Source organism: Solea senegalensis, linkage group LG4 (genome assembly GCF_019176455.1).
Source record: "Solea senegalensis isolate Sse05_10M linkage group LG4, IFAPA_SoseM_1, whole genome shotgun sequence".
NCBI lineage: Eukaryota > Metazoa > Chordata > Actinopteri > Pleuronectiformes > Soleidae > Solea > Solea senegalensis.
This window is the reverse complement of record NC_058024.1, coordinates 17,271,635-17,283,990: the sequence shown is the minus strand read 5'-3', so window position 1 is coordinate 17,283,990 and position 12,356 is coordinate 17,271,635. Positions and strand designations below refer to the sequence as shown.

Sequence of the window (12,356 nt, the reverse complement as noted above, 5' to 3'; positions counted from 1 at the left end):
AAATAGAACATAAAACATGTCATATTGCAGCCATTTTAAAGCAGTTTAGCCAATTATCACACCACACGCAATTACCGGCCGCTCAGTGTGCAGCCCATAAAAGCTGCTCATGACTGAACGTGTCTCACACGAGCCGGGGTCAGTCGCTAACATCACAGAAGCACAGAGGCAGCTTAAGTGAAGCCTGCGCTCTATGTCAATGATGCATTCAACAATAAAGATGTATTATGCTGGTCTGAGGCTGCTGGTCAGTCCTCAGCTCGGACTGGTCCATGTTGCCTGCAGCTAATCCAGGTTTGGATTACAAATGTTTCAAAGACAGCGTACATGAGTAATTCACGAGGTCAGACAAACGTTTCAGTTCATTTATGCATTTCAGCTTTACGTAAAAATACGCTTATATAAGCATTCTCATTTTCTCATCGTGGCTTTAAGCAGATTTCATTTGTATTTTCGTTCCAAATACAGCCTCATGATTCATGCCTCTGTTTTGAAATACAGTTATTTAATTAATGGACATGATGTACATGGAACACAAGAGCCCCTTGTAATTGAAAAGGCTTTCTCTTTATGCTGAGAAAAGCAGTCGGCTGCCATGACAACTGGAAATCTGCCATAGTAACGGCGGCTGTTGGACTGTAGTGTGCAACAAATTAATCTACACGACACCTAAATGATTGGTGGCATACAGTTCAGAAACAGACGGTTTTAATCTCAGTTTTATGTTGAATTAATCTCAGCTTCAGAGCAAAAAAAAAAATCAAAAATGTGTTTTCAGCAAAACTTTATTTTTCAGTGCATGAACGGAACACCATGTCAAGCTCACAGCCTGTCCTATTATATCAATTTTAAATATTTTTCTCTCTTTTTTTTTTTTTTTACATTAAAAAAATAATGGAGCGATATAATATACCTCTGTTTTTCTCTCTCTCTCTGGAAGAGCACTCGGCAAGTATTTATAAAGGTGCTGTACAATGTACAAACATTTACATCTACTGTCTACGTACAGAATGTAGAAGATACCACAAGGATTTTCTTTTTTCTTTTTTTTCTTTCTAATGAAGCGATGCAAGGCCACAGTATGATACAGAGAAGGAACACAAAGTCAAAGTGGTTAAGGAGAACGACTGTGAAGGAAAAGGACATTAACTGAGTCTTGACCAGAGAGAATTGCCTCAACCTGAAAACCAAGGGTTGGATTTAGTCCATCAACCAACCAACCTATTGCACAAAAACCTACCACTGCTCAGCTCACAGCGCATCCTAACCTGATATCCCCATTTTACAATCACACTCTTATCACAGTCCCTGCGACTTTCACTGATATTGACTTTACAGATATCGACACTGCAGTGCTGTGCAAAATCTTAGGCTCAACATAATGACAGTGTACGGTAGAATTATTTCTCCCTTGACACATCGGGAAAATGAATGAATGCAGGTTTTAAAGAGTCGAGTGTTTAATGTGACCTGTTCTTACAGCCGCGTTCTCGTAAAGCTGAAGTGGAACCCGAATTAATGTTATTGTGTTTGTCCTGACGTGCTTGAGCATTACATGCACATGTTGTATGAGTTTGCTAATATATGAGACCAAATTTCAGTCACATGACTCCAATCCAAAGGCCAATGATCACGACCTTTGACAAACAACAATGAAAACAAAAGTCTTTTGCACAGCACTGTATGTTCCCTGAGCTTATCTGACATACTTCTCATTCTCCTAAATTGTATAAGCATGTGCGCATGCACTCCACGAGATTGAACCTTTTCAGTAAAACACTGGAATTCAACTACTTTTCTCAGAGATTGCACTTTTAGAACAGATCACACTTTAAAGGGTCAGCGTGTAGGACTTGGCGGCATCTAGAGCTGAAGTCGCGTATTGCATCCAAATGAATATCTGTTGCAGACAAACACGGCAGCACAACAAGGCAGACTCCACGGAACAGCGCCATCTTTGGCATAATATGAAGGGGTCATTAAAAGGTGATAAAAACAAAGCAGCTCTTCATTTTCAGGTGATCATTTTAAATATTGTGTTCAATTTCAGTTGATCGACACCGTAAATTCTACACACTGGCCCTTTAAATATATAAACGTGGTGGGACATTACATCAGCAGTATCTCAGCAAACCATCAAATGACTCCATCATCCTTCAAGGTACCCCATCACACGGTTACACAGCAGGAGCGACAAATGCATACATGTAGAATTCTAATCCTAACAATCCTTTTCTTTATAGGATGAAGTAAAACAACGAGGGCATGACGCAAATAAGTAAAACGCAAATTTGGCCTTAAACAGTGAACCCTTTAGGAGAAAAGAAACAACTTTATAAAGTAAAAAAACAAGTAATAATAATAATAATAATAACAATAATAAAGGCAATGCATTGGTCACAATTCAACATCACAAATTAAATACAACTCATGGTCATTCTGTTACAGTAATGCTACAAGGGCAGATGCAGTGCAATCAAATTCAATAGATATTTTCAAAGTCAGAATCTGCAAATATGACACATTCAAATATATATATGTGTATATAATATATCACAATGGGACACTTTCTGAGCGACTGCAAACATTTGGTACAGTGGTTTGTACATTAACTACAAAGATCCATGGTAATTCCTACCACCAAAGTACATTGGAAATAAGGTGAGAGCTCAAATAACATGGGACAAATCTTTGAAGTCTATATCAAAAATGTGGAATGGCTTGGTATGGCTACATATAGATATATATAGATATATATATATATATATATATTCATCTATTACCTTAATAAATGACACTCTGGTCGTCTGGTTGTTATCATAAGCATGGTAAACCACAAGTTTCTGGTCTTTTTAGTGATGCTGTCGTTTTTACACGGGAGAGTTCCGTCCATAACCACAGAACAGTCTCGGGTCCCCGGTAAAGTGAAACACTTGCTGGGTTGTGTTCGATTTCAACGGAATGAGAATTATAAACAAGCAAAAGGCTCATCCTCGGTGATGTGCAGAACATGTGCAGAAAAACAAACAAGAAGTCCCGAGTGCATGCGCTTGAGAAAACCTTTAAAGGACACAATTGTCAAGTAAGAGCGGAAACTAAATCCCGGATGACGGTCACACTTGGCGTGCACTTGGGACGGGAAGTGACGGCCTGTCCCCCTTTTCTTTGCATATGGGTCATTGTGTTGTAGTGGGCGAAGTGCTGTTGGTCGTCGTCGTTGCACAGAAGACTCAGAAGGATTGGCACGTACTGTATTCACATTTGAGAGTGTCTTGTCTGACAGAGCCCCGAGCATGCGGCACATGCGTAAGTCCCACAACAAAGACGCTGAAGCAGCGGACAAGGCAGGGAGAGCTGCTACATGCCACTCGCCATGTCCCAGGACTCCAGGAAAAACAGACCTTTTCAAAAGAGACCTGCACATGGCCCAAAGGTAACAAAATGGCACAAAGTTGCACTTGTCTGTGTCATGGAAGAACTGAGGAAGACAATCCAGTGAAGGTACTGTTAAAAATACAATGGCACAGCTCAAGTCTGAGTCAATGTTCTATCACAAAGGTTCACGGAGAATCTCTTCGTGGGAGAGGATTCGTGCTGAGCTGGGCACTTTCCAAGGTCCAGGGCTAATAGGTCCCTGTGGACTCACTGGAATACTGTTCATAGAGGCTATAAAGTATTTCTTACTACTGTTGTCTTTGCATTGAAAACCCCCATCTTGTTTATCTTTAGCCTCCCCTGGTAAAACTACAGAAACTTTACTACTCTGTGCATCTGACGCGTGTCTTCTGTTGACCTCTGCACTTCTATTCCTGTCTTCGGTAGATTTGCTCTTGCAGCTAGCATCTCTCTGGCCAGAGTCTTTACCTGAACCACTGTCACTCTCTCTGACCTTAACAGACGATGTTCCATGATGGCGTGATCTTCCCACCGCTCTCCTTTCAAAAGTTTCATGATCATGGCCGTGCCTGGTCCTCTCTCCTCTCCCTTCCATCTCTCTGTCTTGGGTGTATCTTCTAATCTCGAGAGTCCCTCCTTTCCCGTTTTTCTTTTCATGATGTAAGCTCTCTTTGCTGGGAGACTCCTTTAATCTCCTCTGGTGCTCTACACGCTGCAGCGCTGTAGCTACTTGTCCCGATTGAGGAGGCCTTCTTAAATGTGCGGCGTCAGTTTTAGTGTGTGTGAGAGACATCCTGTTCCTGCTCAGTGTTTCTTCCCGTGCCTGACTATCCGTTTTTGCGGGATTGTGATGTTGCTCTTTGGCTTTAGGAAAGGTCTCCCCCATTTTCTTTGGGCTGCTTAGCTCTCTGGTGTCTTTTGTGGGCCTGGTCCTCTTGTAAAAGTCCATATGGTCAGATGAGGCGGGAGAGGGCCTTTGAACCTCCGTGTCGGCCCACTCACCACTCTCATCCACAGAGCTTAGACCACTGCTGCTGCTGCGGGGCTTGTGGCCTTGCGGGGATATGGAGCTCCAGCTGTGGGAATGTTTCAGTTTGCCAGGGAAGGGAGGGGACAAGATGGAAGCGGTGGAATATGGAGAGGACAGGGGTGAGGTGTCAAAGAGAAACACCTCTCTGGAGTAATTTGGAGTTGAAATGACTTTTTGATCACGTTGACCTGCAATAGAATCACATGTTTTACATGTGGACAACTTACCTGCGGCAGAGATTCTAAATGACACGCAACAAACAACAGACCGGAGGACGTGGGGAAATTTCAATGCATTTTAGAGAATAAAAGTGGGAAAAAGTGAAAGAGGAACTAATTACCAAGGTAAAAGAGAAGAGGCCAGTGAAAGCAGTGAAGGTGTTAGTGTTGGTGCTCAGTGTAGTAGCACAGAGTAGAAGAAGCTGTACTACCTGCATCAGAGGCAAAAGAAGAAGAGCCAAAAGGAAGCAGATGGTTAATGAGAATACATAAAAAACAACTTAGCAAAGAAAGTACAATGAAATGATGAGGGTGGCAAACTACAAACAGCCTCCATTCATTAAGAAATGATTACAATTATTACTATGAGCTGCACATTTGGCTTATTTATAGGATTCCTTCTAACATTCTTTCTGTGTTAACCAGACAACTTTCTTAAGTTGGATTATGAACTTTAAAGTTTGTAAAATACATGATGATGATGATGATATCTCTACTTGAAACAAAAACACTGGATATCTCAGCTTATCATGAGGCATTAAGTGGGAAACGACAAGCGCTGTCAACAAGTGCGTAAAGATCAGCCCACTAGCACCAAAAAAGCTGAAGAACAACAAAGCTGTATTTTATTCGTGCAAGTCAAAACAAACACATAAACACAACAAACTAGCTGCAAATATGCTGTCAACCGTGAATTAAGAAAACAGAGAGTTTATAATGAATACGGATCATATTTCAGATTATTTCCATCATAAATGTGCATTATCTAATGAATTATTAGAGTTGCCTTCTTTACCTCACAGTGTAGAGAAAACTTAACATTAGTATTAATGTTTGTGGCTCAAAGAAAGTCCATATAAAATAAAATGGTGAAACAATATTACTTACACGGCCTCTGTATTGCACAATAAATAAAAAACACTTTGAATAGAGCACTTACTGCTGTCTTGAGCCAGGCCTGCCCCAGGTCGCAGCAGCAGAGCCACTTTATTTCCTCCGGCCTGGATCAATTCAATCGCACGTGTATGTGAAATGCCGCGTGCCGGCTCACCATTTATCTCCACTATCTCATCTCCGACCTGTTCATAACACAGAAAATACAGTCACTGAACAATAAGTGAAGGAGCCGTGCGCTTATGTACACACTCTTGCACTTGTAATTCCTATAGGAGAAGAACCATCATTATTTGAGATAACAGGAAAACGCAACTGTAAGCACGCTTTAGAGTGATTCCTGCCAAGAGCATCAATCGCGTCTGCTCTCTCATCCTAATAACAACAATAATAGTTTTATCTAAATTGTAATTCTGCTGAGCCTCCTCCACAGAGAGAGAGAGTGCAGGGGTCAGTAAGTACTGTGTCCGTGCTGGGAACGGTCACCGTCTTACTCAAGGGTGCTTCGTAGAGAGAGGGACACTTACTAACATGAGCGGCTTTGGATGGAAGAACACATTAGTTGCTTTCAGACATACACTGAAGACTAAAGAGATAATAGAATTGCAGACACTGCTAATTATGTTTAAAGCTAAAAACAAAGTATAGCCTGAGTGCATTCAAAAGATGCCAGAAGACCAAAATCATGGGAGGAGATTGTATGATTTGAAGGGTTGTACAAATATTTCATTTTAAGTAATGCATAAAGAGAAACAAATGATAAAATATGCATTGGAAATTTGACTGGATGTTTCATTTTTGAAACTTGGAGTTGTTTTGGTCTTGAAAATTAACACTTATAGGTTGTTTTGTTGTCGTTGTTGATGTAATCAAGGGTGTAGCTAACTGTAAGTGACATACCATCTTTGAGTTTAAATTAGGGGCAGACATAAATAAGAATTATATTCTTCTCACTGCTCCTTTCCAAGCATGAAAAGTGTGGTCTCAAAAGTAATTGTGGATTTGTGTAACTCTATATCGTACTATATTGTACAAAATAAAAAGAAGCAGTCCGCCACAGGGCCACATAGAGATAAACTATTATCCACTTTCACAACTAAGGTCAATATAGACTGTCCAATTTGCCTAATCCCCAGATCTGCATGTTTTTGGACTGTGGGAGGAAACCAGAGACCCTGGAGAAAACCCATGCACACGCGAGGAGAACTCAAGTGAACGTGTCTGACCCAGACAATCTCCTGCTGCGTTTGTCATATGTGGAATGGAAAACTTGTGAAACCTGCACATTGCGTGAGTTTTAAATATAAACACATTCACTGCAACATTCAAATGATTGTCAAATGAGTTCACACAATGCCAGTTAAGCCCCTCAGCTCCACATGAGTCTGTCGCTGCGTCTCTCACAATGATTGTGCCCGAATGTCCAAACATTCGTGCACTGCACATCGGGAGTGACGCTTTTTATGTCACAACCGATGAGGCAGAAGCATAGCATGATTTTGGCCTTAATCAGGGGGCTGACAGACGTTCTGCACTGGAGAGAGGAAGGAAAGGAAAGGGAGAAGAGGAAGAAGACAGTAATGCCAAGTGCCATCAAACACCGAGAACAAACGAACAAAGACACACTCACATGGATTCTTCCATCCAGTTGAGCAGGTCCATCCTCTGCAAGTCTCAGGATGTACAGGCCCATGTTGTACTCGGTTCCTCCTCGCAGACTGAAGCCAAAGCCCCGGGGACTTCTCTCCAACTCCACTGTCAGACAACCCTGCACAGAACGGGCACAATGAACAGAAAACACTCAGATCATTCATACACACACTCACACAGATGTGCAGCAACATCGCTGCACAAACACAAAGCTAAACAAATACATGCTGTCCACAGGGATTAGTGAATATCAATATGACACAAACCATAACCTCATTTAGTCTCTATTTCTATTACTTTATTCTTGAGACACCTTTCTGTTTGTAAACCAATTGCTTGGTTGGAGATTTATATGATCAAAGATAGAGACGTTTCATTCCTCATCAATACTGGTTGTGCAGTTCTAATATTCACACCTATAATGAATGTACTATGCATGCAAACACTGTATGTTATGGGATAAAAAAAGATCTTTGTATGTGACAGGAACTGAATGATATACATACCAACACATTGCATTGTAAATCTTTTCATACAGTCATGAGGATTACAGAACATTATATAGTGTATAAAGCTGTGCCTCAAGCAGCTATAACCTTCAGATAATCACGAAGACAACATATCGTGACGAGGATAAGATGATTATTCTTACCTGGTTGGGTCCTGTCACACACAGCGTTCCCAGCTCAGACAAGCTGACTCCATCCCTTTTCTCCTCCAGGTCGAGGTTATAACTACACCAAAGAAAACATGTGTTTGTGTGGCAGAAGAACATGCAGTAAACAACATGCTGCAAGGCCTTGGAAAAATTGGAAACATACAATCAAAGTCAATGCTGAATATAAAAATAAGGACATTTGATTTTATTCTGTACATGTTCTACACACATTATTATTACTACGACGTGTCTGCTTTGGAAGGGGTACATTTTGTACTGGTAAGGCACAAAAGGTGGGACTTCTATGGAGAACTGAGCGAGTGAGTACTGCACAGGAAGTTAATGTTCTGAAGAGCTTCAAAGGCCTCTTTTCTTCTCACTGACAGCTTAATCTTTTCCTTTATGCTTTTATATTTTTTACCTTTCATCCACAAGTGCTGATCTTTGACCTATGGCTCTGTGCTGAAGAGCTGGACTCTGTTTCGCTGAACTTGCTCCAGATGGAGGGCCCTTGTATTCTGAAAAAAAAAAAACATTCTGATTTTAAATTCAATAATATGGATACAAATCAGTGAAGCAGGGATCCCACTTCTCAACTTAACTTATTCCAACTTAATATATTTTCAGAGTTTTTACCTTGATTACCCGGCAGTGAAATCATTTCTTACTTAAATGGCGATTCATTAGAAGGATTGGACCCTGAGAGACACAGCTAATGCAAACACAGTACAGTATGTGGGCAGTCAGAGCTACTCACCGTCCTCAGGCACCACAGTGAGAGTGACAATATTCCCAGCTTCCTTGATGAGCTGAACAATATCACTGTGAGAGAGCTCGATGATGGAGCGCCCATTGACTGCTGAGATACGATCTCCAACATGCAGCAGGCCACAGCGGTCAGTGGGACTGCTTTCAATGATCCGGCCAATTTTGTGTGGAATAACTGAAAAGCCAGATATCGGGGATTGAAAGATGTTATGTGACATATATTCATCAATCCAAGTAATCTACAATATCATCTGTTCCCGGGTTTGTCTTGTTGAAACCTTCCTGGAGTCCTAGTCTTAACCCCTCTGGTTATTATAGTTTTGAAATGGTTTTTCAAAACAAATTATTACTCAATATTTTTTATCAGAATACATCCAGGAGATACAGAAAAAAATTTATTTGTTATAAAAAAAAAGCATAACCTCCCCTTACACTTGAACAATGCAAGCCCTTGTAAATCTAAATGGAATAGAACCAACATTAATATCCTTGGTAACATCTGTTTATTCCTACTATTTCAAGTTGAAAACAGCTGCTGTTAAAAAGGTCTATTAATACCAGGATTATTCAAGACATAAACATTACCTAATTGTACATGTTGTATTAGTTCAACTCATTGAAAGCCTGTTAATACATAAGATAAACCTTTAGGCTCATCATTCCATTCACAATGCCAAAGATTGCAATATAATATATCATCAGTAAAGTCACTCTCAAAGGGAAATCATCAAATAAACTGGATACTCAAACTATGGCTTATTAAAGCTGTTATAAAGCAATTTGAAGAATGGGGAGAGCTCAAAGACAGAAACTGGAGGAAGTCCAAGAACACCTGGTTGTTGTTGGTCATTAAAACTTGAAAAAACAACAAACCAAGCAACAAATGTAAAAGCTCGACTCTCACCTCCAAGCGGGGGTTTGCTCTTGGATGTGAGGATCACAAAGCCAAAGCCCTCAGTCTCCTTGCGGTGAAGCGTGATGTCAAAAGACTCGTGGTCAAGAGCGCTGGGCATCGGTAGGTGAGGTAGCTTTGGTGAACCGTTCACCAGGACTGGAGCCATTTCCAGCACGTCTTCATCTGTGGCATCTAATGTGAAAATGATAAAGATTCGAATGCATTTCAGACTCTTGCTCTTGTTTTTCCACTGATTAACTTTTTTGAAACCAACCACTTTGTTGTTAACAATAAAACTGCTGCACAACTCTCGCAGTGTCTTTTTGTCTTTTTAATGTTCTGATAAACACTGGAACAATCACCTACAGAGGAAGCGAAACATAGAGTTACTCTGCTTGTCACTCACCTCTGTAGATGACCTTTCTCCGTACAGTCAACATCACTTGACCATTGCGGGCAGCGTTGGTCATTAGATCCAACACCTGCTTATGAGAACGACCTTTCACCATCACACCGTCGATACCAATAAGCTCGTCTCCCGCTCTGAGGCGGCCATCTTTCTCTGCTGCTCCGTTGGGCACAATGGCCCCGATATACACCTGGGGAAAGACATTCTAATAGAGGGTTAGTATCATGGTGAACTGGCCATTAACAAAATAAAAATTACAAATGACAATAATATAATACTGAACTACTACAACAATTGTACTGAATTACTCCAAATTTCTACAGGCAGGCTCTTATTTAAAATATTAAGATAATAAGCAAGCAAACATCTCATATATACATACTGGTTGCTGTGGACCTTCTCCTCCGAGCACACGGAAGCCAAAACCAGTTTCAATGTCTCTCTTTAGAAAAATGTCAATGTCTTTGGTGTGAGGCTCTGTGGATGAAGAAATATTGCGTGAGAGATCACAGTTTCAAGTGGAACAGACACACAAGGTCAAAAGACAACAGTACAGTGTGAAGTGGCGTTTGTCCACACTTACGTCTGCTCTCCAGCAGGGCTTTGGACTTCAAGTACATCTCTGTGGCGTCTCGTTTCGGGGAGTCGATCAAGCGCAGGGTGCTTGTGTTGGAGTGGTAAGGCAAAGCCTGGGGGGCTGAGTCAGCGATGCCATCCAAAGTTTCAGTACTGGCCGTCTTTTCCAGCCGCTGAAAATAAAGACACGTGTCATAAGTGGCATCAATACATTTCATTTCGTTGGCAGTCTCTCATCACACATTTATTGACAGTCTCTACAGCTCATTATCCCAGACAAAAGGGCCGAGTATCTAATAGTGACAGACTTCCAAAAGCGGGGAAGGTCAAGCTACTGGGTCTTCATTTCTCCTATTGTTTCAGTGTGAAGCAATTGGATTGAAATGTAATATATAATCTACAGGAAACACTCAAGACTTCCTCCAAGACAGGCCAATTCAGGCATAAAGGGCAACTTCTTTATCTAAAACTGTTATATTAATAATGCCCCCATATATAAAGAGGCTTATTCATGCTTCATTACCATTGCAATCCCCTGACAATAGCTCAAGGAATACAAATACTGAAAGGAAGTCATTTAGACTGTTTTTCAGAGAAAACAAAAGGAGGCACCCCAAAACCTAATCAATATTCAAATTTATTGCTATCATTTAATTTGATGCAACCAAGGCTTAGTAGTTAAGCTGAAGGACATAAAGCTTTGAAATTATATTGAAGGATGAGTCTCCAAAGGGAACAATGATGAGGGAAGAGGGAAGGATTTTTACTCACAGGCTTTAGACTCTTCACAGGGGATGTTTGACCTATGGAGAGACACAGATAGACACCAGAAATATGGTGAGAATGCAGATGAAAAAGAAAAAAAAAACCAGCAGCGTACCACTAGCCACCAGATGGCACTGTCTCTCTGATTGAGAAGCAGCCAGCTTGAAAATAAACCAGGGAGCTGCTTTAAACTCAGGAGCTGTGCTCACTCCCGAATTCTCCACTGGGGAATATACATCCATATGCGACTAAAGATACATAGAGCATACAAAGGTAGCACATAAGCTGACAGCATGGTGAATGCCTATGCAGGGCTAAGGAAGTGGATGAGACCATCAAAGATTCATGCATATTGTTCAATGACCAAATCATTTCCTTCCCCTTTTCTGTACACTACACCCACATGTTCCTTCTCAGGCACTCAGATCATTCCCTGCAGATCATCTCTTGCAAACCCCCCCAGCCCCCTCCTTCTCTCCCCTCCCTTCCCCTCCCACCTACTCCCCACATTAACTGGATTAACAAACACTCTGGAGCTGGCAGCCCTGTGGAGCCACACCAACACTTGGCCTGATGAGGGGTTAATGGAGCCTGATGTAAAAAGGAGGAGATGTAGCAGCATTTTCCCACTTCACTGCAAAAATTCCCAATCTGGCATTAGAACTATCAAAGGCATGAAATCAGATGAGAAAACAAGTCGCACGCCTGTAAAACACACCCCCGACCCTCCATCCTGTCAATCCTTCCATCTAAGTTCTGTTATTCTTCTGATCACTGATGCCCACCATTCAAACACAGTCATCTTCTTTAAAAGCCAAGGACATGGTGATGGTGGCACAGCAGTGAGTAGGGAAGAGAGAGGAGGGTTGAGGCGCCACTGTGGGGAGGAGGCCCCTGAGGATCTTCCCTCTATAGCCATTTAGGCATGGATGTTAAAGGGGCCATGGATATAGAGGCATGCAGAAATTCCCTGTGCTCTGTTGATGATCAAAGCCAATCCAGAGCTCATTGACTCATGCGTTCAATCCCCAGGGCAGCTGGAGATGGATGTAGGAGACATTTGAAGGATGCCTACCTCCTCCCACAGAATCAAGCAC

At 41.5% G+C, this 12,356-nt stretch overlaps 1 protein-coding gene across 2 annotated transcripts in view; it reads right to left on the bottom strand.

Moving 5' to 3' along the window:
* Window positions 1-767: 767 nt before the first annotated feature.
* Window positions 768-12,356, bottom strand: part of LOC122768113 (membrane-associated guanylate kinase, WW and PDZ domain-containing protein 3) — a 123,394-nt gene continuing 111,805 nt past the window's right edge. Inside the window, exons 11-22 of one of the 2 annotated variants that reach the window (XM_044023852.1) lie at window positions 11,266-11,297; window positions 10,502-10,667; window positions 10,301-10,395; window positions 9,916-10,123; window positions 9,519-9,701; window positions 8,604-8,789; window positions 8,268-8,364; window positions 7,841-7,922; window positions 7,169-7,306; window positions 5,585-5,723; window positions 4,767-4,856; window positions 4,547-4,614 (exon numbers count right to left, since the gene is read on the bottom strand). In XM_044023852.1, the coding sequence (XP_043879787.1) occupies window positions 4,807-4,856; window positions 5,585-5,723; window positions 7,169-7,306; window positions 7,841-7,922; window positions 8,268-8,364; window positions 8,604-8,789; window positions 9,519-9,701; window positions 9,916-10,123; window positions 10,301-10,395; window positions 10,502-10,667; window positions 11,266-11,297 (1,376 nt within the window). In that variant the 3' untranslated portion in view covers window positions 4,547-4,614; window positions 4,767-4,806. Of the gene's footprint in view, window positions 4,615-4,766; window positions 4,857-5,584; window positions 5,724-7,168; window positions 7,307-7,840; window positions 7,923-8,267; window positions 8,365-8,603; window positions 8,790-9,518; window positions 9,702-9,915; window positions 10,124-10,300; window positions 10,396-10,501; window positions 10,668-11,265; window positions 11,298-12,356 lie in introns of both variants that reach the window. The other variant, XM_044023851.1, reaches the window with a different exon arrangement.